Raw genomic sequence first — 27,257 nt, 5'->3', positions numbered from 1 at the left:
TGATTTTCAAGAGATTAGAGATGTTCAAGATGAATATTCTCAGCTCTTATATCGAATAAGGTTTCACGTTGAGCTGCGTACAGACTTTTGCGCCACGAACAGGCGCATTTCATTTCCCAACAGCTGATGATACGTTTGTTATACCTGTACCTTACTGTTCCTGTACAAATACAAATATAGTCAGCTGATGAAAAATGGAATATGTTCGTGGCACTCAATTCTGTACTCAGCTTTATAATGTACTACATCTATATCGATTACATTTTATCTTTATTGATCTACAGAGGCTTGTACTTCACCAATTGATTACCTACTAAACATCAGTTGAGATGGATGATTCCCATGAGATGCCTACGAGAATCGTCAATTGATTTATCGATCATATAATTATCTGACATTTTCTCAGAGATGGATGTTGGCAGTCATAATAATTTGAGTTCTACATGAAATGAGCTATTCGTAAACTTGCTCCACCTATTGATTACATACGGTACTGAAGATATCGAGATAGAGACAGATACTCACATATTCCTTCAACACATCTTTGCAATCTACTAGTAGAGTTTAGGTTGAGTATCCCCGTCTTATATCCCGCCCTTCTTTCTTCCTATTCTTATGATAACTATCATACGAAAATGGTTATCAACCATATAGAGTGATCACTTCAGATTGACAGATATTGCCGACATGAGACCGAAGTTCCTCGTGGTGTATCCCCAACGTAGCCTTTTTACAATAATTATCGCAGACATGCATAGTTAAAAGACTACTTCTGCGGTAATCGTGTTACGTCTGGAACGAGTCTAGTGCCTGTGGGCAAGTGAACTTTGCCAGAGAACTAGTTCAGGGGGCGAGACAAGCAGGAAGTGGTGTGTGGAGAGTCGGCGAATTATGATTGCTCTAATATCACCCGAAAACTATCACTGAAAACCGGATGGGGCATCTCATACATCTCGGGCCAGTCAGGAAATTCTTCAAAAACGAACAACTACTTGTCAAAAACTGTTGTAATCTTTGCAAAGTGACTGAAAAAAATGAATTTTTTTCAGTATCTCTTCTCATTTTCTACATCTTCTTCTTCCTCTTCGTCTTTCTCTTTTCCCCCTCTCTTCATTTTTCCACTCTCCTCCTCTCCTTATTGGATTCTCTCTACAGATTCAGAATAGTGTCCAACAAATTCAAATCAGGTAATTTTATCCTTCCGAGGTATTATCAACTCTGAAGAAATTATAGTCTCTACTTTTACCGTTATATCTACTTCTAATGAGACAAAGATAATCAAATACTATATATCCTAGACCCTGGTCAGACTACCCCATTATACAGATGAGCTACGTTACCGATAAACTAGAAACCCGTATCTCAGCATTATGAACCATGTTACCATATCAAACTGGAAACCAGTATCCCATCAGTGTGAACTATGTTACCTATATATTATAAACCAGAAACCCGTATTGAGAAAACGTTTATGAGAGAAAAGATGAGGTTGGCCTTGCACATAGTTCAGGTATGTCTGATGGGATATAGGAATCGGAACCAGTCATTAGAAGGGGTTTCCCTCCCGGGGATATCGGAACCAGAGTTTGGGAGGAGTTCCGGAAGCAGAACTATGCAAGCAGTCGTGGAGGGAGGTAGATAACTGGAATGAAATCCAAGATTCAACCCAGCCCAATCTACGTTGACCTCTTATTAGCATAATTCGTTCTTCGTTAATCGACCATAGATAGATGCCACGCAGTCTGACTCTCGCTTCTCTCCAACTGTTCACGACTTATTCTTTTACTTCGTTTTCTTCGAATACTTGTCTATCTAGCTACTTTTTTTACCTCTCCTTGTGTCTATCCATTTTCGAACTCAAATTCCGTTTTATTCTCTATTATTTATTCCTTGTTTCATTTTTCCCCTTGTGCTACTCGTTTCTCTATTTCTTCTTCGTCTTCATTATTTCTCTTCTATTTACTTTTGTTATTTGCTTCCTCTCTTCATTCTCCTTCCTCTTCCATTCTTCTTCTCCTTCTCCTTCGCCTCCTCCTACTCCCTCCTCCTTTTCTCGCCTTCTCTTTTCCTTCTCCATCATCTCATAATATTTCCTTTTATCCTCTTGTAACCTTCTCCCTCCACTCACTCCCATAATACTCGTCTCTTCCTCAGAGTTGTTGATTCATTCTCCTCCTCCTTCTCTTTTCGAACGTCGTCTTCCTCTTCTCCTACTTCCACATTGATTATCCACCGATGAACAGGCTTTCACGTAACACTCGAGTGTTCTCACGCCTCATCAAGTTTACCTATCAACTCCAGTAATTGTCCTGTCTAGTAACTTCATCGAAAATATTCAGTCGCTAATCAATTCCTCAGCTTGGAGAGAACATAAAAGGAAGACTCGGTGACTCCATCAACAAGGAACAAGTTGTCTTCTTTATTACCCGATTCTCCTCTTCCGATATTTTTTTAACCTCATAATATAGAAATTGAAAATCCAAATGCCTATTCAAATAAAATCAAATTTTATTTCCATTTCACACAATTTACATAATATAATATGATAAAAATCAATATTAACGATTCAATCAAATATTATTGGAACAATGTGAATGTTTCTGATATGATATTCTTCTTATTATTATAATTTTGACCTAAGTCCACTCTATTACATACAGAGAGGCCAAGAAAATGTAATGATAGTGAACGTAAAAAGAACAAAATAGTGTATATCTGCTATGAATTCCAGGTCCAAAAGTTTTCAGAGTCGGGCAGAGAAGATTTTCCCCCTCATTCCACGTCTCTCCTATGTAAATCATTGGTCCAATATCACCAACAAATATTTGTGGCGCAGGTGATCATTGAATTGAACAATATTCTGTTCATTTGAATTTCCTGCAGCTTGTCAATTCATTACTGTTGAGAGAATGAATTACTTGGAGATAGTTGAATTTGAAAAGATTTTTCAAATTGGCCCCAGCTGCTTCATCCTATACTATTAAACGAGCGATTTCTATTCATACGTTTATATGTTTGTATATCTGTATTTGACGGGATCTCGAAAACGGCTCTAACGAATCTCACGAAATTTAGAGCAAAATAGGTTTATGATATGAAAATTCAATTGCACTAGGTCTCACAACCCTGGGATAACTCGCTGAAAGACTTTAAAAGGATAAATACATCCTTGAAAAAACAGCTGGAATTTTTGTCGTCTGTAGATACCGTAATGGAAGTGAGTGAGCGAGTGCATGTGTGTGTTATTCCTCAGCTGATCTCACGAGAAGAATAATCCAGCAAGAAAAACTTATTTTTGTTTATTTCTTTTTATAGAGAACACAATCATTCACTTCAGAAAGTCCAAAATAGTAACAAGATGCTGTTAGTGTAGAATAGTACATTATAATATTATATTAACAAAATATTGTACCAAACATAGTAAATTATTCTAAATGGAATTATACAAGAATGTCATACCATTCTATTTGTAATTAATGATGTTTTTTTGAAGTGTGAATAAATTATTGTTATTTTGATTGGTGATAGTAGCTTAAACAATATTCTGATTTGGACTGTATTATAAATTTGAAAACGGACAGTTTTGGGCATTAGACTGTTGTGCCTCCTCATATAACAGTAAAAATAATTGTACGACTGATAGAATGAATGAATAAGTATCTATTATTTATTTAGCGTATGGCATTTTTTTTGTCAATACTGTATTATTGAAATTTCACACTTTTATAAGTGCACGTCAAGGGATGAAATATACTGTATTGCCCGGGGACTTGCTACAGTGAAGTCGTTAGCCTCGCCCAGGTAGGCACGTCTCTCACACTCAAATATTATATAATATTATTTTATAATGTGGTGCACTGTCTGCTCCATCGCCCCACAGTCACATACTGGGGAGTCTCCAAGTCCCCATTTGAAAAATGACGCATTGCATCTCCCATGCTGGGTTCGAATTCTGTTGAGTGTCACCCAGATGCACCGGGGGAGCTCAAAGCCAGGAGGCCTAGTGCATGAGAAATAGCTCTCCGGTATTCTGGGGGGCACCTCCTCTCTCCATCTTCTGTTCAGAGAGAACCTCTCATGTCTCAATTGCTCTGCCATCCTGACCGCTGGCCTTCTGGACTTCAGCTCCCTTCTATATAAATCCGGAATGTCCTGATGGATTGGAAGTAGATGATTGGACGAAATCCTTTCATAGAGCCTAAGGAGAGCTTGTGCTCTGCGAAGAGGAGGTGGGGGTATGCTGCAGAGCACTGGGAGCCAGGAAACTGGAGTGGATCGTAAGGCTCCTGTAATTATTCGCATTGAATTATTCAGTTGCACATCTACAAGGTGAGTGTGACAACTGTTGATCCAGGAAGATGCACAGTACTCAGCAACAGCATACACCAGGCCCAGACTAGAGCACCTCAGAGTTGAGGAAGATGAGCCCCAAGTTGTGCCACATAGTTTCCTAATAATGTTGTTTCTTGTCTTCAACTTGGCTGCTACATTCCTTAGGTGCTGATTAAAAGAGAGGGTCCTGTCCAGGGTGATGCAAAGATATTTCGGGAACTTATTATGTTTCAAGGCAGCACCATTCATTAAGACTTTCAGCTCAGCATTTGCTAGTTTATCGCTTAAATGGAAGGCTGATACTTCAGTTTTCCCAGGGTTGGGGCACAGCCTCCACTTCGAGAAGTAGTCTGTCAGTACAGCCAAGTTACTTGTTAGTGTCTCCTCTCCAGTCTCAAGGTCACTACTCTGTGTAGCCAAAGCCAAATCATCTGTATATGCAAATACTCTGGACCTGACTCTTGGCAGGTCTGAGACATAAAGGTTGAAAAGGAGAGGAGCCAAGACAGATCCTTGTGGCAGACCATTGTCAAGCCTTTTTGTTCGACTCATCTCATGCCCAATCAACACCTGGAAGGATCTATTTTTCAGCATATTGTTAACAAGTCTTACTGTATGTTGACATGGAATGATTTGCAACATTTTATATATAAGACCTTCTCGCCAGACTGTATCATATGCTGCCTTCAAATCGACAAAAGCTACAGCTGTTTTTTTTCTGTCTCTGAAATCCAGCCTCAATGAATGTTGTCAGTGCCAAGGCCTGGTCCTCACAGCTGCGCTCTGGCCTGAAGCCTGCTTGCTCGATAGGGACTATCTCAAGGATTGCTGTGCTTATCCTACTATGAAGAGCAGTCTTTCTAGTAATTTATAAACTGAGCTAAGAAGAGCTATTGGCCGATAGCTTTCGACCTGGTCAGCCATCTTTCCAGGCTTCAAGATTGCTACAATTTTTGACCTTTCCATAGCATGTGGGATCTTTCCAGTGGCAAGTATGTCTGAACAGAACCGGCTCAACCATAGCCTGGTGTTTTTCCCAGCATTGAGTAAGAATTCGGGGTGAATTTCATCGAACCAAAGAGCTTTACCAGGTTTCATGTCCCTCAGAGCATTGTCTATGTCTGCAGCACTGAATGGAGCAGATAAATGTGGGTTTGGCATAACTCTCTCCCTAAGGATCTTCAATTGTCTTCTTATCTCATCAGTGTGATCCAAATTGTGGTTCACCCTGGAAGTTCTAATAATGTGCTCAGCAACCAATTCAGGCTCCACTTCAGTTCCTTGCCTGGTTGGCTTTCTAGCTGCACCAAGTTTTCTTAATAAGCTCCATGCTTGTCGACTAGAATGTTTAAAATCAAGCCTTTCCACTGTTTTATCCCATTGGTCTCTTCTTGCACCATCCAGCTCCTTCAGAAGTTCCTCAGCAATGCGTCCATTTCCACTCTCTTTGAATCTTTTGTAGAGGTTGTTGCGTTCATCATTCCAGCCAGGTATATATTCTTTTCTGTATCCCCTTGGAATGTGTTTCTTGGCTATTGCAATTACTGCACCAACAAACCTCTGGTAACTATCCAAGTAGCTATTCAGAACATAGTAGCTTTATAATATAAAAATTCGATTACACTAGGTCTCATCCCTGGAAAAACTCGCTGATAATAATTATTTCGTCGTTTGTTGATGATGGAAGTGAGTGAGCGAGTTCATGTGTTTGGGACTGTGTCATAATTATGACTCAGCTGTTGAACTTTTGTAATCATTCAATCAGGTACTTAGTGCCGGTTGCAAAAACGCCGGGTTATTTTCAATCCTGATCAAGTAAAGAAGAAGGAGATCGGAGATCCATCTCTTTGAAATGGTCTTCTTTGATTTGGTTCATGTGAAATTAATCAGGATTAAAATTTAACCGGCTTTTGTGCATTCGGGCCTTTGTGAGGGAAATTTTTGCATCCCTCTGGGAATTAAACTCAATTTTATTTACTGTGATTGGATAGAAAATTTCTGTATGAACTATGAATGTTTTTATAATTTCCTCTTTTGTAATAAATTTTTCATGCTTTTGTTCTCCAGAGCGAAGCTCGGTCCACGATATTGTGATATGAGAGCATTTTCTAACGAATTTGGAATAATCAGCGGAAATTGAAATCTATTTCTAACAAGTCATTGATGATAATAGATAGAAATAATTGTCACACCACAAAGCATTAATGCAGGTGATGAGAAGCTATAACTTCAGTGAAGTTATAATTATCAGCAAAGAATTCACTCCACCTCAAACAAAAAGGGTTATAATAAGTACTGTAGTTAGCCAATTTTACGTTTCTTTTAAAGTGCCAAGCTTGATAACTTCTTAGCTTTGTGAAGATTAGTAGCAAATTGAAATGCGGAAGAGTTCAGTGAAGATAAGAATGAGAGAAAAGATAGAAGATGCTTTGATTGGTTGTGTACCGTGTAGATTAATTCTCTATGGAATTTCACTGGCAGCTTAGATGTTGGTTTGTTGGTGGCCCAGACTCAATCTCTCTTACTTTCCTAGTTACTATCTCACTCTCTCTCACTAATACAATTCTTTGACGAAAAACTTTCTACTTTATTTATTCTGAACTATTCTTGCTTATTATATAAACTTTGAGTCCCGGATAGGTTGTTCAAAATACTTATACAGTAGTTAACTTGTTAATGATGTTATGATTCTTTAAAGTTGGAACTAATGTAGCTCATTGAGGAATAGACTCTAGGATACAGTATCGAGTTGATACTCTAACACAGAAAACTCATCCACAAGGATGAGTCTCTACTACCTCCACATGATGTGATAATATTCCATGTTCTATCTACAATCACATTTCCAGTCAATTCACGAGACAAGATTACCTATGAATTGGGATGCAAACTTGTCGCTTTAGGGAATGTCATAAACCATCACAATATCCGTTTTCTCTAGAACTCAAGTTGATAGCTTGATACTACTCAAACAAACAAATCCAATTTAAAATGAAATGATTCAACTCCACCACTACAAATTCTGTTAACGATCCACTAGAGTGTGAATTTCACTTTCAACCTAGGCTGAAAAATAGGTTAATGTAAGTTATAATGAATTTCACATAACTCATCAAATTGAGTCAGAAGCTGAAACATCTTTCAGGAAAATTCTCTCAACTTGTCTAGTTCTTTAGGAATCGAACAGCTCTGTCAATGAGAAAATAGGAATCTGAATCGGCTTCAGAGCGTACCAAGGAAAACCTGATAAAGCAATTCGGCAGATTCTCGGTTCTCACGAGTACTTATGAAGGAAATTGAGAATATCTATTTTCAACAGTGGTTTTTGTTGATGCTCTCGCCTTGATTTTTCGCTGTTAACCAAATACCGTTGTTCATTGTCACCCATTCAACATGCTTGACTGATTCAAAGTCAACTTCATCCAGCAATAATCGATCCAATTCAAATCGAATATCAATGATCGTAATAATTAGATTTATAATCAGTTTGATAATCCCACTAGATTCTGAAAATAAAAATAATTCTGTGTGTTATTCTACACAAATAATTCCATTGGAATAGAAATGAGAGAGATATGTAGCGTTGCTGAGAATGTGGTTTGGTTTGCAATTACCCGTATGATAGTTGAGCTTTCCATAAGAATTTCACTACACCAGTTTCGCATGTGAGGTTATATCGATGAATAACTGGTTCTGTATCTGTATTAGGACCTCTGATCCGAAAGTTGCTCTTTTTCGGTCAAATTACACACGTATGCGATAATATTTGCAATCTTCCGATGCAGACTGCATTCCTGTCGGTTTCACCTTACCTCCAAGGTCTTTAGGCTAGGTTATAAAGATCTGTTACAAAACTTCAAAGAAATTTTATTCGCTAATGGTAATGTAATTGGGTCACACGTGTTGATGGGCATATAATTATTGTATCATTATTATATTTTCGTCTAAGAATTGATTTCAGTTCAATCACTGTGAGTTTGCTCTTATGTCACAGTATCAAGATCAATTGAAGAATGTTTAAGGTGAACTTACTCAATTTTCTAAAATGCACTTGAACCTAAGAGATCTAGTTCTCAATAAAAAAATATAATACTGATTTAATATTTTATGTCATGTGTGTATGCTTTAGTTCATTATTTTTCTTCAATCACTGTTTATTTATTTTTTTTTATTAAAAACACACAAAACAAGACAAAACAAAATTACAAAGATTTACGAAACAAATAAAACACAATAAAATGTTACAAATATAAAAAACCATGGGCTTAGTGTTTGGGTGTGTTGGAGAAGAGAAAAAAAAAGAGAGGAAGATACCTAGCCAACTATGGTTTCCCATGTAATAGGCAGGCAAAGAAGAGAAGAGAAGTAATGAGGAAAAAAGGAAGGGAGAAATGGGGGGAAGGAAGAAAACAGAGGAATAGGTACTCAAAATAAAGGTAAGCGAGTCCACTGAAAAATGAAAAAACTAATGAAAAAAAAATGCTGGAGCAGAAATCTCGAGTCATATATCTAAATGGAAGAAGAAATTACTGTATGTCCAGTTTTTTATATCCAGTTTAATTTTTCCGCTGATCTTATTGTCCATGAGAAAGTGATTTGGAATGAGGTTTATTATTTTAGTACCTATGTAAATTAATTGCCTCCTTATACATTCAATATTAGTGTTATAGGTTACATATTTGTTAGCAGTGGCCCTTAGATTATAATAATTAAGAGTAGAGTTTATTGTGAGAGGAAAATCGGATCTATATTTTATTAAGTACTCAATTACGGTTTTTATGTATAATTGACGTATAGTCATGACCTCAAAATCACTAAAAACCATATCCGTTGGATAGAGCCTGGGTTTGCTTAATATAGTTTTAATTATCAGTTTTTGTGCTACAAATAATTCAGCAATATGACAGTTGAAACAGCCTCCCCAAACAACTATGCCATACTGCAGAATTGACTTGACTAGAGCATGATACATCATTTTCAGGTGGTTCTTATTAAGAATTCTGTTAACTTGGTAAAATTTAAAAGATAAATATCTAATTTTTCTACATATGTATTTAATATGAACATCCCATTTAAGGTTTTCATCAATTATAATTCCCAATACTTAGTATTATTGACTTTTTTAATGGTGGGACAATCACAATTACCCAAGTTTAAATTGCACTGAGAATGGAGTCTCAAATCTTGATTCTCGTTAGGCTGCCCTACTCTATTTGCAGAGAAAGTTATGTAATTAGTTTTTTCAATATTTAAACTTAAGGTATTCTTATCTAACCACTTCTTAATTAAAAGCATATTATTTTCAGCTATAGTATGAACTTCATTCCATGAATTTCCGTGAAAAATAGCTGCAGTATCATCTGCAAAGGATATCACAGTTGAGTTTAGAAGTCTTAAATTTAAAAAGTCATTTACATAGAGTATGAAAAGGATGGGAGAAAGTACAGTACCTTGAGGAAGACCATAAGAAGTTAAGTTAGTTACACTAGATTGATCATTTATGGTTAGGGACTGGGTTCTATTACTCAGATAGCTTTTGAACAATTTAAGCGAGACTCCTCTGAAACCATAGGACTCCAGTTTATTGAACAAAGTATTATGAGGTATTGTATCAAAAGCTTTGCGTATATCCAGGAAGACCGCAATAGTTTTCTTATTGGAGTTTATTTTATCAGATAAAGTATTGACGAAGTCTGTTAGGTATCACTTTTACCTTCTTGCATTGATTGATGAGACTGGTCAAACGATCGACAAATTTATCCATAATAGTGTCAATGCTTCCATTCACGGTATAGATTTCTCCCCAATCTTCATTCCTTATGCGTTCCAATAGTGCATGATAGTTGGTTCTAGTTAATGTGTTTATCAATACGTTTCTATTATCCTTATTGATAGGGACCTTCACCAAGTTCAGTACAACCGCGTAGTGGTCAGTTATGGTTGTCCTAAATATAACTCCTTTAGTGGACATAGAATGGTTGCCTGAATTTTTATAAAAAATATACATGAATCCCAAAGATCACTATTTGAGAAGGTTCAATGACTCACGATGTAATATCATGATGGCTCAAGGGGAAACTGATTGCAGATTCCAAAACTTTTAATGGTTTTGATAGAATTTCGAAACTGAATGAATGGTTATGTTCAATTTTGAAACTGAATGGAACAGCATCTCGCTATTTGCCATGGGAATGATTATCCTCAATTTATTTCAGATACTGACATTATTTCATATAATCTTTCTGTTTTCAGATCTTCTGAATGATTCTGATAATACGAATTATCCTCGTGATACTTGAAGTTGAACTCGAGTAAACTTCCATGCAATCCAATTGAAATCTCAATCTAGACCGTTTCTACGCACTTATAAGATCTTGAACGAAACCTGAATTTGGCATCTAATTCAGCAAATGTCATTCAACTGGGAGAAGGAAACTGAATGATGACTTGTCTTTCATTGCATCGCAAGTTGCAAATAAAAGGTAGCAAGCTGCAAGTTGCAAATCGCTAAGTAAATAGTAAATAGCATGTTGTAAGTGGCACGTTAAGAAGCAAGCTGCAAGATGCAAGTTGAATAGCATTAAGGGGTGTGCCTTGTCTTGATTTGTAACGAAAACATTAAACCGCACATTGGAAAGTGAGTGAGTTCATGAATGACAGTCAGTGCCATTGACAGTCACATCACGTGACAATAGACAGGACTAGTCTAGCGCTTTTAAATCAGTACAACTTGCCCCATTATTATTCTCTCCATTACCTGGCCTATAGAGAGTTCAGCAAGTCGATAAGTTATGTATGTCTTTGTAATTCATCGCTGTTTGGTAAAACTGTTTCATAGGCTACACATAACCTACATTATAATTCACTATGCAAATATGTACCAGTTATGATTCTTTGCTTGGTTCTTTCTACAGTTGTCCTCCAGATCAATACAAGACTATTATTTTTGTCTCTGGTGGAACAAAGCCTCTTTGTTTCGTTCACTGATGTGGAAGAATATGACTAGATCCTGTCATGTCCTGTCCTTCAAGCTTGGTTAAATATTGACTCATCCTAGAAATGTTACGTTTTTCTTTCCGCTCATGTATTATGTGATTGGATTATGAATAAATATGCATGAATACATACTATTATTTCTCATAGAATTGTAGTGAAGAATTTATTTCAGACTGAAAACTTGATTAAGTCTGATAATAATTACAATTACCCACTAGTCTAGAGAATAATGCTGGTGAAATGATGACCGTGAGAAGGGAATTCTTCTTAATTATAAAGTTGAGCTTATTACAAAAGATTTGAATGGCTTCCACAAATTTGATTGGGAAGAAGCATGCAATAATGATTAAAGATTTTTTCTAGGAATATACAGATATTTGAAAAATCACGTTGGGTACTTTGGGTACTCTGAGCAGTATATTTGATCAGTCACTGGAATATTGAGTCATTTCTCATTTGGCCTGGAAAATGTCTATACCTTGATCAAAAACTAGTTTATATTTTGTGAGTTAATATCGTGTTCATATTCCTCATTGAGAGAAGAGTAGTTCAAAATTTTGAAGGTTGAAGTTATGAAGTTAGAACGTTGAGAAGTTGTTTTTAACGTGTTGTCATATTTAACACACCCTTGAACTCAGATTTCGTAGAAGATTCTTGGGAACAACGCAATTGAGAGTTTCTTGGAAATTGTAGTCATATCAGATATAATGTCACTCTCATTACATTGTTGTCATCTCATTATCATCCTAATCAGTGATTAATGTATTAGTGGAAGCGCCTTTTTTATCCAGTAGGATAGAGTAAAGTAGTAAAGTCTAAAGTGTTCATCTACTTATGATTCTATTCTGGCCATTTTATACTTTTTATGTGAACTGTCTTTAAAGAGTATTGTGAAGAGTTTGTAATATGTTTTGAATATTCTAATTGGCTATAAATTAATTGGATTGGATTGAATCGAATTGTCATAAAAACTGCTGTCCTTTTTCAATACATTCCATGTTAATTTTGACACTTTTCCTGTTAATTTCATGATTTTATGCTATCTATGACACTTTTTCTGAAAATTGTGATACCCTTACTGTTCATTGGTAACCTTTCTCTGTCAATTTCAATACTCTCCTCTTGACTGTGGAATATTTTTGTCAATTTCAATACTCTACCAGTTCATTCTTAAACATTTTCCTCTATTTACGGCTGATCTTTGTGTGTTTTATAGGAGTGAGTTGGGAGGGGCCAGCAGTGGAGATGCAGTGACGAATGGCAGGAGGTGGTCTTCTCCGGTTGGCGCTGCTCTGTCTAGTGCTGTGGGGGGGCTGGGAGGGGGGTGTGGGCAGTGGGAGGGGGAGGGTGGATGCCAGGGTGGACTCCGCACCACCATCCCTCACCTACACCAAACTACTGCAGCAGACAAATCATGCACGCCAGGTAACTGAAATATACACATATTACATATATACACCAGTATGTGTAACTGAAAACAAATGAACAGAAGATGAAAAAATTATTACTGGAAAAGAAAAAAAATGAAATGAATGGTTTCATGTTGAGAAGATGATGTAGTGTTATGTTCATCAATATTCATAGTTATAAGTTTATTCACGTTAACATCCACTTATACTCACAACTTCAGAGGATGAGCCATTCATGTAAAGAAGGGAAGTAGCTCTATCAAATGAAAAACATCAAAATGATCGTCCAATATGAATAATTATTTTTCATAATTGAATTTGAGAGGAATGCAATTATTTGTTAAAATCAATAGAAATATGAGAAAACTTCGAATTAGCATTGAATATTATTTTGTGAGGTGCGTTGGAAAATAATTTGATGGGAATATAATCATTAGTTCCGTGAGAAAAATTTTGCGGGGAAACATTGGGTATGACACGGTAATGAATGAATGAAGAGATCCAGTAATGAAGGTCATTAAATAATTCCATTTCAATCATTCAGTAATTGAAATTGATTGTATTAATTCAAATTTCGATATATCCTTTTCTTATTCAGGCTCATTCCACATTGGATTCTATTTGAGAAACTATCAATATTGTTGCTGAGGATACTTTTCATTTGATAACAAATTCAATGTATTTCAAATGAGTGAATTGTATCATTTGTGAACATTTTAATGTAAATAGGAACATAGGAACACTGGGGACAATGGGATCATGTTCAATAGGAACTAGTGTTTCTCTTGAATAGTTGAAAGATTAAAGAATAACTTTAGTGATTTCATCAATCATCATAGTCACTTCATCAATTATAATTATTTGAAAGAGTTTTCTTTTTTGTGATTGAGTGATTATATCAAACTGTGTCACGTTATTTTTTATAGTTAAATGACGATTAGCCTCCTGCTTGGCATCAATCGGTAGAGCATGAGAATATTTTAATAATTATAAAAATCTGGTCGTGGTTTTTACTAGGATATAGTCTCGGCTATAGTTAGTCGGTAGTCGGTCGGTTAGTCGGTAGCTAGTATAGGCTAGGGTATAGAATTTTTATTTATCCGTCCAAATTTAAATACGTTACAACTGTTTATTATATACCCACAAATATCTAATTCAAATTTAGCATAAAGGACATAATAATTCACCTAATAGGACAATGATAGATAGATGTTGATTTTTCACTTCTAAATGAATAAAATGTATTGAGAACTCAGCTTCTGCCGTCTCATTTACATATTTGCCATGATTTAATAATAATTATTGTTCTTCTCTAGGAATAGTAGACAATTCGAGTGAGTTTACGTTCTGTTCATGACAACTAGAATAAATTACTGATTTGAATGGTTTATTGGGAACAAAATATTTGATTAGGCTAATTATAAAATCATTGTATATTGCAAAACTTAAAACATCCATACCAAAAAGGATGAGACGTTAAAATATATTATACACAAGGAAGAAGATATAATGTTAAATATAATTATGATACATTCTATTTCTCCAAGTTTATACTCATATTATATGGAATGATTATCGAGTACATATCATTTCCGATATTAAAATGTTTGATAACTCCACTTTTCAAGAGCTGAGGTAACCAAATTACATAACGATCTAAGGCTGATAGTATGACTGCCTGACAAGATTTGCATCCCGTCATTATAGAGTCCATCACGATTTATCATCAGCTTATTCGCTAAAACAATTTCAAGTTCTGAAGACCTTGATTGATCCCCTAATAATGCTGCAAGTATGGCGTTTCAGATCACCGGAAGGTAGCCATTTAAAAAATGAAAGCTTTCCAACATCTCGCGTATTATCACAATAACGTTTCACAAATTCAGAAATGCAAGCAAGAATCGTGAGCTTATCATAATAGTGACAAGGAAATTATCATGCTGCTTCTTCCTTCTCCTTCTTCGACTTCCCCCTCTTTTTCCTCTATTTTTTCTTCACCTCCTCCATGCCAACATCTTACTCATCCTTCTCCAACGCTTTTAATTTTTTTTTTGTCTGGCCTTTCTCATTCTCCTGCTCCGCTCATTTCACTTGTTTATTTTATTGTATTCATTTCTTCCTCTCTGTCGTGTCTGATTGTCTCCTTCTGAACTTCCTTCTCCAACTCTCTGTTCTCTTTTAATCTTAATACTGTCCCATTCTTGTACTTCGCTTCACAATCTACTTCACCTCTTCTCCTCTCTATTTTTCTCCTTATATTTCACCTCCCTTTTCCTCTACTTCTTCTTTTTCTTCTTCTTCTTCTTCTTCTTCTTCTTCTTCTTCTTCTTCTTCTTCTTCTTCTTCTTCTTCTCTTCTTCTTCTTCTTCTTCTCTTCTTCTTCTTCTTCTTCTTCTTCTTCTTCTTCTTCTTCTTCTTCTTCTTCTTCTTCTTCTTCTTCTTCTTCTTCTTCTTCTTCTTCTTCTTCTTCTTCTTCTTTTCTCATTTCTGGGAAAATTGTAGGAGCTCCGTAATATTGATGAGAAAAATGGCGGATAATTACTAAAAAACCATGTTTTTCACGATTTTCTTCAAATTTATACCATCACGGATAGCTATTTATAAGTCTTATCAACTGACATGAGTCTCCTTCCTGGTAAACTAATGGGGGTCCACCCCATCCTTGAGGAATGGACTTTGTAACCTTCTTCTCGTTCATGAGGTAGGTAGGTAGAGTAGTGTATAAAAAGAACACATAGTCGAGATATTTCATCTGAAGAACAGCTGTTTCAACGACTTTTAAAAAAATCATCGAATTTCACAATTTACACAAAGGAAAAAGTACTCTGAAAACAATTATATTATTCAGTAGTCTGATTATAGTTTCAAATATGTTGCCGCCAATCGTCATTATGTTACTCCCGTAAATTATTCTCGAGTCTTACAGTTCAATGAGTCTTACAGTTCAATGAGCAAGGAAAGTTGTGTGAGTGTACCACACCAGATTTCTACTACTTCCTAACCGATCGATCTCATCATGCTTCTTTCCGACAGTCTTCCACCTTCTATTCATTTGTCTCAACTCGTTGAGACATTTTTTCTTCGCTCCCTCAAAACCTTACTTATCAGTGATATTCTTCTGAATTCCTATCAAATTACAATTCCCTCTTCGTCTTGTCCAAAATGTCTTCTTATTCTTCTCCTTCTTCAGTTCTTTCAATAGTTCCGATATTCTTCTTCATATACACCATCTTCTCTTCTGTTTCCCGCTCTCCTTCTTCTTCTTCATCTTATCCTCTTCTACCACAGGGCATGGTGGGGCACAGAGCACAAAGCATAATATAGTGAGGTCCACGTTATAGTGGCAGTGGATAAAGATGAAAAAATAGCGTTGCCGATTCTCTGTCCTTATTCATCATATTTTTACATTGTCAAAACATAATTGGCATCGTTGAGCAGCTAGAAATTGATCGTACCACCTGTATTGTTGGATGATAGACAAGGATAGCAACACCAAAGTTAATCAAATACTGTCATTATAACGTGGACCTCACTATAGGACATAGAGCGTTTTGTTAATAACGAGAAAGAATGAGGAAAATTACGATTGGAATCGTCGGCTGCTATAATAATAATTTGAATTCAAGCAAGTTTGCTGCCGGCTAGAGGAACAAGACAGGAAATTGGCAAAGATCAGAAATTGGCGTCTGCACAAATTGGCTTACTAATGCTTTTGTCACGTACCACATTCTGATTTGTGGAAGAAAATTGGAGGAAGATGGGATTTCATGTTTGTTCTAGATGCATCTTATCGTAGTATATGGAGTATTATCGAAACTATTAGTACCTACTTCACTGTTATAATGTTGAGGAATTTATTATTATAAACTTGAGATCTCATTGAGTATTGTTTCTGCTCATTTCTATCTAAACTGACTGTATTTATTTTATGAATTATATATCAATTCGTGATTCAAATCAGTGGTGAAAACACACCCCCCACGGGTTGGACCCAGATTGCGCCAAATTATTTGTGGGGGGGTCTCGAAACCACAGAATGAGGCCCAGAATCAAATCTTGGGTGGTTTCAAAAAGGGTTCTTTAAAATAAAGGTATAGTGATTGGGGGGTTGTTAGAGGCTGAGTTTTTTTCTATATTCAGGAGGGGTGCGCGTACATGGGCTTATGGGCACCCCTGTTTGAATATTTCATTTCTATATGGACAGAAGAATATCTATATCTAAAAAGAAAATTCTTGTACTATCGAGAAATTATTAGAGATGACATTTATATCTTTGATATGTATCTTCAAATATCTATATATCCAACGATTCGATTAAGTTTGACAATCTGAACGATTTTTAATGACTTAGGCCTAAGAGCTGGAACAATAATTTCGAAGAAAACACAGGCTTATTTCTGAACAGAAGTTGAAACTGGTAGGGCTCGTTGAATTGTGAGTGATACATTTCTGAAGGTAGTCGAAGCTGGAAACTGTTGCTTAAGAGGGTGGAAAATGAGTGAGAAAAAATGAAAGGAAGCTGGAAAATGTTGGTTAAGAAGGCTACCATCGCTATTTGGAAGGAAAATACTTCATAGTTATGACGCAAAGCTGAATCCTGTAGCTGAATTTTTTCTTGACTGTTGCTCTGTCATCTTGTAGATTTTCCTGGAACAGTGGCTCATATTATTTCCGAAAGCGCTTTTTAAACAAAAGCTTCAATGCAAAATTCTTCCATTCAACAGATAGTTATTTAAGATGAGCTTCAACAGGGAAAGATTAGTGAATGTCAGTGAGTTCAATATTTTATTATTACGATCACAAAGTATGAAGCTACCAGGCCAAAAATACCTCGGCTGCTGTTATTGTTAATAGATCTTTTTTGATGGATGAAGCTCAAGAAATAGAAACGGTATTACACAGAATGAAAAAACGAGCATTTCAAAACTCGAGACTTGAATATAAGACTTTAATAATATTAATTCAAAATAAATAAAAATATGAATCTCAGTACCCTTTTAATTTTTTTAAATCTATATAAATAAAAATCGAGCCTCAAATTTTTACATTCAATAACTTTTTTATGTATGTAGGTACCGAATTTGATGATTTTTTTCAGTTATGTTCGTTATGTTCAGGACCAGGTTTATGGCCTATCAAATTTATAATCCGACTTCAGGACTCTATCCTACAGTCCTTCAAAGTTTACATGCAATCCTTATGGGTGAAGATTTGTGAGCTGGCCACACACAGAAATAAAAGTCAGCTGCTATAATCATTGCATCATACAACAGCCGTAGGTGGATAGTAGAAAAGAGTGTGTGTGCTGCTCCATAACCGCCCATGTATTTCATTCTAAACGCCCCAAATAAAATAGTATATTTCGCACCTAGTTATAGAAATGATCATTTATTGATAGTTTAAATACCTATTTAATTATACTATATACATAAATACATATTAAATTATAAAAAAATAAGCATTATTGACAGTTAATTCTTTGTTTTTCACGTAAATAAATTATACAATCATTATACTTTTTATACAACAAATCTCTATTATGTTATTCTTTATTATTAAATAGAAGTCGAATGTGCAGTTATGATTGTTTCAGAACATGAATCCTCTAGCAGATTCTACTACTTTTTTCTGAGAGGTCGAATGTACATTCAAATTGTTTGTATTTACAGTCTATTCTGATTGGTTCTCATGACATTTAATCTCAAATATTTAACAGACTTTTGTGCAATCTGGCCTTATAATACAGTATTATAAATAATACTTCCAAAATAAATTATAATTCATCCATTTATCGGATGAAATCCATTTACCAGATAAAAGCGCTTTGCGCCCTGTGCAATAACTCATGGATAAATGGATGAATAGAATTTTCATTACTATTTTGAAATAATATGATGAAAAAAAAATTAATATAATTGCATGTTTCACAGTTTTGTCTCAAATTACTCAAAATATATCTAAAAATTTGATTGAAATTTAAAAAAGTAAGTACAGTAACTTATATAAAAAATAGCTAGTAAAAGTCGAAATTCATCGACAAAAAAAATGTCATTGACCGAGATTCGAACCTTGATCATGTTAATCACCAAATTATGAGTACTGATGTATTCACGCCTTCACGCTCTCGGCCATTGCGTATTATTGAATAGGGGCCTGACTCATAAGACTAAGCAGACACATAATACTGTAGTACTATAAACTAGACTTCTAAAGTTTACTTCACTCCTAAAAAGCATACAACAGACTTTGGCTCATGACTTATATTATTAAAATTGATATATTATCTGTCTCACAATAAAATTTTCACTCTGAATTAAGTCAGGTAACGTATCTAGGCTACTAGTATAATATAGTGTATAGCGGCAAATTTGAAGCCGGTTTGCCGGCATTTTCACAAAATATTGCTCTGAAAATAGTTAAATCATAGAGAAAACATTCAAAGATTCAATCTTGAGTGGGCCTAATGATTTCTCTATATGGTTTAATATTGAAGAAATATATTATCTAACAGTTTTAATAATGAATTTCGGAAAAATTACTAGGAATTTTCAGTCAAGGATGAGTTTCACCAGTAGGCTTACCTTAAACTTCAGAACTCTGCTGTATTTTCTTATTATTATTGTTGATTGTATTGCATTAAGAAGTGGAATTCGATAATAAAAAGAAACAATAATTTATTGTTAATAATTATTATTAATTTTAAATATTGATACAATTATTGTACTTTGATTTCAAATTCGATTCTTCACTTTTAAATACTAGCGATACATACCTCTCTGACAATGGACAATGCAGCCAACATTATATATGTTGAGGCTATTTATAAATATTAAATTATGATACAGTAATTTATAAAATATATTATAGACATAATACCGCGATTCACGATACATAATTATATAGATTATTACAGTCGTTATGAGATTATCTCTTTATGATTTGTGAGATCGGACACGATCAGCTGTTATTCAAGGTCATTTTACAGCCCTAGGACCGTAAAGTTTTACCGGCCTGGTCAGAAAACACTCACTTTCGGCCTCCATATGACGCACGTAAACCAGCTCATTACATCCAAGTGTGGCGAAAGCAAGTGTGGCGAAGCACTGTTCTGTGTAACCATCCAGCAGTGCGGCCTCAGGTTAAAGACTTACTTGCTCGAAAGACATTGCTTTGTTTCGAATAATTATGGTGTCTTCAGTGTTCAGAATAAATTGATTCTTAGTAAATTATTCATTTGGCAGTTGGAAAATTATTTATATAAATAAAATGCTGCATCGCGCCTCCTCTGGTGTGCATCCAGCTAAACTATTTGACGGTACAAAGTTTGCTGGGCAAGCTAGTCTAAAAATAATAGGTGAATGCTAAATTGTGATAATAAAGGTGGAAAACTGAATGTTGAAGAACAATATCATATTCATGCGGCGCGCAAAATTAACAGAGATAAAATAATAAATTTAATTCAATTGGAAACCAATAACCCTATTTTTGAAAGAAGTCCTAGTTCATAAAATCATATGAATATACTAACATATGAGCAAGAATCTTCTAGCAGTATTTATTTTCAAATCACTTGAAAATGGCATTAGTGTCCGAAACATGTTGTAACAGAATAATTTGAAAGGGTACTGAGATTTATATTAAAGAAAATAGACAATTGAATAATATTGCTTGAAAAAATCATGAAATGATCTTTCATTCATTTTTATCTTATTAGAAGTTGATCAGCATGCTCATGAGCCCGTGCGGATTAGAGAAAAAAACCCACTGGATATTTTTTTTTATTCATTGCGGATGATGCCCACATGCAACGTTAGTAGACAGACGTCTGTCTACTAACATTGGCCCACATGAGATTTTTGTGCGTGCGTAATGAGAAGTGTGAGGGTGATTTATGAGATGATCAAACGTCCACGCCTATTCGATGGGATTCGGCGGGATTTGAACTAGCAGACTGAAGGATGCAACGCCTTAAGCCCTGCACACACACACACACACACACACACACACACCACACACACACACACACCACACACACACACACACAACACACACACACACACACACACACACACCACACACACACACACACCACACACAACACACACACACCACACACACACACACACACAACACACACACACACACAACACACACACACACACACACACACACATCGATTTTTGTTCGTACGATATTTTGCCATCCTAATGAATTCAGATTAAACGGAACTTGACAAACATCATATGTTTGATCTAATAGAATCTATAAGGACGGAAAAATATCTTACGAACAAAAATCGATGTGTGTGTCTGAATAATCTTCAACAGAATAATTGTCTCTTGATGCCGATTCGATATTACCAATGTTGTTACAGCTCCATGCGTGATTCAATCTTTGCTACTCAGAGGAGTGGATGAAGAAGCACTTTATAAAAATCTTGACTCTCATAATACTCAAATCTTGATTAGCAGTGCCAAGGGATTCTGTAGAAATGCGAGTGGAGTAGCCTCTGTCTGTCTGTAGAAAATCATTAATGAGAATTTATTATTTTGTATGTAAGAGAATCAGTTCATGACTGCATCTCCAGTAATAGCTTACTGGGATCCTACTGGATTGACTTCAGAGTCACAATAATAAATTGATCTCAATGTGATCGTGAGGCAAGCAAGTTTCACACACATCGATTCTTGGACGTACGATTTTATGCCGCTGGGGAAAATAATTAATGATTTTTTGCCGTCCTTATAAATTCTATTAGATTATTTAACATAACTTGGCGAACGGGTGATGTGTTCGTTTGTTTGCCAAGTTCCGTTCAATCTGATAGATTTCATGCGGACGGGAAAAAATCGATCGACCAAAAGCCGATGTGTGTGTACTAGCTTTACTTACCAGTATTTCTTATCTCCCTATTCCAGTCTACTCTATTGAAAAGATTCTATTGTCATTTCTACTGTACTCTATTAAGATTCTATTGTAATTTTCATTAATGATTCAGTTCGCAGCTCAAATCTCAAGCTCACTTGCAACAATTTCTTTTCGGTTCGTTGTAGGCGTTTTAGGCCTCATCTACAACAATTCATCATTTTTCATGAACACATATATAATCCTCACTCATAGGAATCCTATTCTTCCCTGTTCCCAGGAAGCGGCAACGAACACGACGATTGGGCAGCCGGTGACAGCGATCAGCTACCCGCGCGGTCGCGATGGCATCCGTCGACAGCCGGCGTTCCCGCCCGGGATGGCATTCCCCTGTCAGGCGGCGACCCGAGGCGGTCGCTCCGCTAAGCGACCCAGCAGCGTGCACCGCCTGAGACCCGGTGACGTCGACGTGGTTGGCGCCATGGGGGACAGTCTGGTTGCCGGCAATGGGGCGCTCGAAGAGTATGCGCTCGGCACCATCATTGAATACAGGGGCGTGTCCTGGTGTGCTGGTCAGTCATCTTTGTTTTTGGTAACGAGTATTTTTTGTAGGTGTCGAAGCATTTCATCAACTTGAGAAATTCATTACAAAGATAATTCCAAACTGTGCTGTAAGATAATTATATGTATTATAGCCTAGTCAACGCATGGTAATGAAGAGTGTGTTGGTGAAATGATGAGATGATCAAACATCCATGTCATCGGCAGAATTCTAACCCTCAATCAACGGATACAATGATCTGAGAGTACAATTACTGTGAACGCTATTGGAAGTAATGATTAGGCGGTGCTAGCAGACCGAAATTCGTAACGCTCCTTGCCGCACTAGACCAACTCGACCGCTTAGTTTTGAACATGACTTTCAATTTTGCAGCTCTTTTTAGGATGATTGGGAGATGTGCATATCAAAAGTCCTCATTCCTACCTCCTGTTTCAAGGGAGGCGTGCTGGCTTGAGAGTGCAACTTTTTGGTTTCTCGCATAAATTATATCTTGAAAAATAAGACAGTTCCGTACCTCTTCACCCATGAAAAATTGTTCTCTAAACTTAAATATCTTGAACATATAGTTTTTCATGTATATGCCAAAAACAGAGAAATTGCACATTTCCACCACACCACCTACCTCTCTTAGCACAGGAGGTAGGAATGAGGAAAACTTGATAATGAAACGAGATTGCAAATGATCAAACAATGGTACTTCCAAACCACTCCTATTCCTTAAGCACAGAGGGTAGAAGTGAGGACTTGTGATATATGTTTATCTCTCAACTATCCTTAACACAGCTGCAATGTTAAAAATTTTGTTCCAGAAATTATTTCCCTCTCAAATGTTTTTAAACATTCGTTGAGTGGACTGATAGTATGTTGAACTGAATTTATATACAAACCAATTATATGAATATTGAACTAGAATATAAATGAAATAACTAAAAGATAATGATGATACAATCTCTGTATTCGACGTTTTGTAAATTCCCGTTCTAATAAAAAATCACTTATAAGTACAATACTATCGATTCGAGAACACAAGAGGTTTTCCGACATGTGTAAATTTGAGGGATTTAAACCTATTCCCTTTTCGCCTGTAGGCGGTCAAGGCACCTGGCGCGAGTTCCTGACACTACCCAACATCCTGAAGGAGTTCAACCCTGGACTGACGGGCTACTCGGTGGGAAAGGGCGAGTTCCTCGCTCCCAACTCGCACATGAACGTCGCCATCCCCGTTTCGGCCGATTTCGACGCCCTCCGTCAGGCAAAGATGCTTGTCAGCAAAATGCGCAAGGACAGGCATGTCAACTTCAACGAGGACTGGAAGGTAACTGCTATCACTCTTATAAACATATGCAAACGTGAACAATGATCTCAGAGTACAACTACTACTTAGAACCTTATTGGAAGTAAAACTTATTACTTTCTCAGCAGTCAACCTCAGTCGCCACTGAAGCGACATCCGACGTATGAGACAAGAATCTTGAACTGTTCCGCTCTTGAAGATTAAGTTGGCTCGCAAAATATAACGTGTTCCCAAGAATCTGAAGCCAAAGATCTCTGCAATAAATTGGAATGAAACAAAATGAAGAAATATCAATCCTTTGTGACACTTCTCTTATCTGTGATCCCTTTTATAGACTAGGTTTTTACGCTGAAAAGACATATTCATAGAATGATGACTGGATTGTGATACTTCTCTTATCTGTGATCCCTTTTATAGACTAGGTTTTTACGCTGAAAAGTCATATTCATAGAATGATGACTGAAGCCCTTAATTTTATTTGAATAGCCTTGATTTTTGCTCTGCTGAGCAAAAAAAGCATTGTTTCTCATGTGAGTATGCATACATTTCTTATTATGCCAATGTTTGAATACTTTGATAAGAACCAATGCTATTTCTCTGTCCAGCAAAGCAGAAATTCATTGTAAAGTTTGTTATTCAAATTTCGATCATAATTCCATTCCACGAGTATTTTGTTGTACTACTATAAATATGTGATTTGTAATATTCCCGAAATCGTACGTATCAAACAATCTGAAATGATCGAGGAAATAATGCAAGTTTTAAAATATCGGTAGCGACTAGCCTATGTGAGCTGGAGACAGCAGTGAGGATGCCAAGGATAAAAATTGTTATAACGAGTTTGAAAGTTGCAAATTTTGAAAGTTTTCAATGCTGTTTGAACCAAGCTATGAGAAGTTAGTGCAGGCAAAAGTTGTGATTAGATACGCTAGGAGTTGAAATCCAGTAAAATTTAGGGAATTTGATGATACGTGAATGTTGTCGGAAGAATTACGCTACTTACTTTTTGGCTTATGTGAAGAATATTCCATCAAAGGTTTCATAATGGGATGAAACCTCTGTAAACAGACTCTGTATACCAACTCTAGGAAGTGCGAGAGAGATTGGCTTCAGCTGAAGTTCAGCAACTGTTTAACAAACAAACAAGGGTGGAGAGGAGTTTGTTGAAGGGTGTTTGTAAGTCTTGACTTATATTCCTGGAATCATTGCTCGAAACTACATAGTGATATTCACAGTAAACTGTCAGCATTGATTGAATAGGAATAATTATCGGTGTAATCTATTAGGGATGCTAACAGTTGGAAGATTTTCTATTGTAATCCAAATTATCCACAATAATCCAATCATTTGAGAGACAGGAACAATGGAGCAACATGTACTGAATCTTGGTAGTTCCTTAGTACTAATTACTCTAATTGAGAATTTCAACAGTGATAAACAATAATCAGAATTGTGCTTCGGAGAATTCAATGTGAATAGATTAACTCTGCTTCAGTAGATATAATGCAACACTGTCCCAATAATGATAATAATCAAAATGACGCTTCAGAGAATTATAACTAAATAGCTCCAATCTGATTGGTTAATGAGAAAGATGTCGGTGATTTGTAGATGGTACTCATATATGATGCACTTTGAATATTATTGGAATAGGGAACTTGTAAATGCACAGCATTATGATGGGAAAAAGAAAATTGAGAAATATCATCCAGATAAAATTATAAAATACAATCCCACCATCCAATAAAATCACTAACTGTTTAACCATATAGCTCACATAAACACACACTACAATCAGAATTCATTGTATGAATCTGACACTGTATTTGAGAGTTGGGATTGAACTAAAACCAGTATCCAATGAAAATGAAACTAAGCTATTATTGTAGTTGTTATTACATGGAGTTATTACTGTAGTGTGGTATCAATGGGCTAAATTTAAGTATACAGATTGGGTTTGAATATAGTAGTTCCACTCATGTAAACGGTGGTTCAACCTTTCTACCTTACAAAAATGATTTCAGGATTAAAATTCGTATGAATCTCACAAAATCACTAATATAAGAGTAAAGAATAGGAATAAAATTTACTTCAAATAATAATCTGACAACAAACGTGGAAGCACTGATAAAATCAACCACAATTATTTTAAAATACCTTGATAACAATCAGAGCAGCCTATCCCCTGTCAAGCTAAATGATAATCATGAATCATTAATCATGATATTGTTCAGTTGAATAAAACATCAGTTCAAGAAAGTAAACTTGAAGATGATATTGTCTGATCTTTGATCATATCAAGTATCTGAAATGAAGTATCAAAATTATCAGTTTTTTTCTCACAGTTAGGCTAGGAGTCGATCCATCGATGACTTGTTACTTAATATTGATGTAAATTCATCAACTTTCTTTCTCACTCGAAACGCACCCAGACAAAATAAAGTGTTTCGTAATCGTTTAACAGCATTCTTTCAATGAAATGAAGATTTGGAAGGTTGATCTGATAACAGGTTTCTCAGTTCATTGAACTCTGTGACCTTGAAGCCCACCTTATAAAATCAGACACTGAAATTGCATCATGCGGATCTTATCGCACCATTACCAGTCTCATCATCTGTCTCATTCAGGATGTGCAAATTAGGTCCCTATTTTCTACAAGTTGTTGGTTTCTTCACTTAAAATAATGATGAAACTATACTGGAAATCTCTATGACAGTACTGGAACAAAAGGCACTTTATGAAATGATTAAACTTAACACTACTCTCAAACTCATCAGGGTTTATTGAAAAAACTGATTTGAAGCAAATCTTCATTTAGAACAAATTCGGCTAATTTTATTAATGAATATGGATTTGCACTGAACGCTAACTTTGTTTGAATATTCTAACTTATATGTGAAGAATACATATTTCTAATAACCAAGCTCCTTGCTACAGAATAAATGATTGATTGTATAATTTCCAAGGCCAGATGCACTAAAAACCACGCATTGTTCTTTGTACGAGAAGAACATTGTTCTTTGTACGTGAAGAACGGTGTGGGTCCATTCTAAATTGGAACATTATTGATGTGTGATTTGTCAACGGTCATATTCATTACACACTATCTTTGATCAAACCATCAATTCTTAAACTCTATCACCAATTTGATCCTCAGATGTAATTAACAGTAACCAATTGTTGATCTTGAATAACTTGAAAACAGCCTAGTTTTATGAATACTGATGTTTCAATGAATACTCGAACCATGATTTTAAAATGAAAACTTCATCTATGATCTCCAAATGGATACTTCCGTTAAAATTACATTGGATTGTTAATAAACCTGAATTGGCGAGGCGCCATTCTCTGCTCTTCGACGGTACTGATCAAACTGGAGTTCTATACGACAATATTTTTATAACAATATACGTGTCCTGTGGCGATGGAATTGAAAAAATCAAGCATTAGTTTTAAATAAATCAATCAGTAGCTTGATGTAAAGTAGTAGAATTATATAGGCACTAAGAAGTTTTAGTCAGTTTTGTGTTTTGCTTTTTTGTTTGACTGTATTCGGTTGATTCAGTTGTTGGTTGTATTGTCACTTGGTAATCTTTTGTTTGTATTGTTATTTACGCCAGTGAACTATAGCGTATATGTATTACAGTGAACTGTAATAATCATATTATGTTACTTTTATTGTATTGTTTGTATTGTGACTTTTGCCTATTACTGCACTGTATATGTTTATTGGCAATAAAAAATATCTTATATCTTAAATAAATTTAAGGATTAAGCTCAATTGCCACTAAGCCAAGGA

General features: G+C 35.7%; 1 protein-coding gene across 1 annotated transcript in view; it reads left to right on the top strand.

The window, feature by feature from the left end:
• LOC111046362 (phospholipase B1, membrane-associated) overlaps nucleotides 1-27,257 on the top strand; it is a 72,261-nt gene that overhangs the window by 19,620 nt on the left and 25,384 nt on the right. The window contains exons 2-4 of the mRNA XM_039420896.1: nucleotides 12,545-12,753; nucleotides 21,883-22,174; nucleotides 23,253-23,479. Coding sequence (XP_039276830.1) covers nucleotides 12,586-12,753; nucleotides 21,883-22,174; nucleotides 23,253-23,479 — 687 coding nt within the window. The 5' untranslated portion in view covers nucleotides 12,545-12,585. The remainder of the gene's footprint in view (nucleotides 1-12,544; nucleotides 12,754-21,882; nucleotides 22,175-23,252; nucleotides 23,480-27,257) is intronic.

The sequence above is a fragment of the Nilaparvata lugens genome, chromosome 2 (assembly GCF_014356525.2).
Source record: "Nilaparvata lugens isolate BPH chromosome 2, ASM1435652v1, whole genome shotgun sequence".
In the NCBI taxonomy this organism is placed as follows: Eukaryota; Metazoa; Arthropoda; class Insecta; order Hemiptera; family Delphacidae; genus Nilaparvata; species Nilaparvata lugens.
This window is presented reverse-complemented; position numbering and strand designations above follow the sequence as displayed.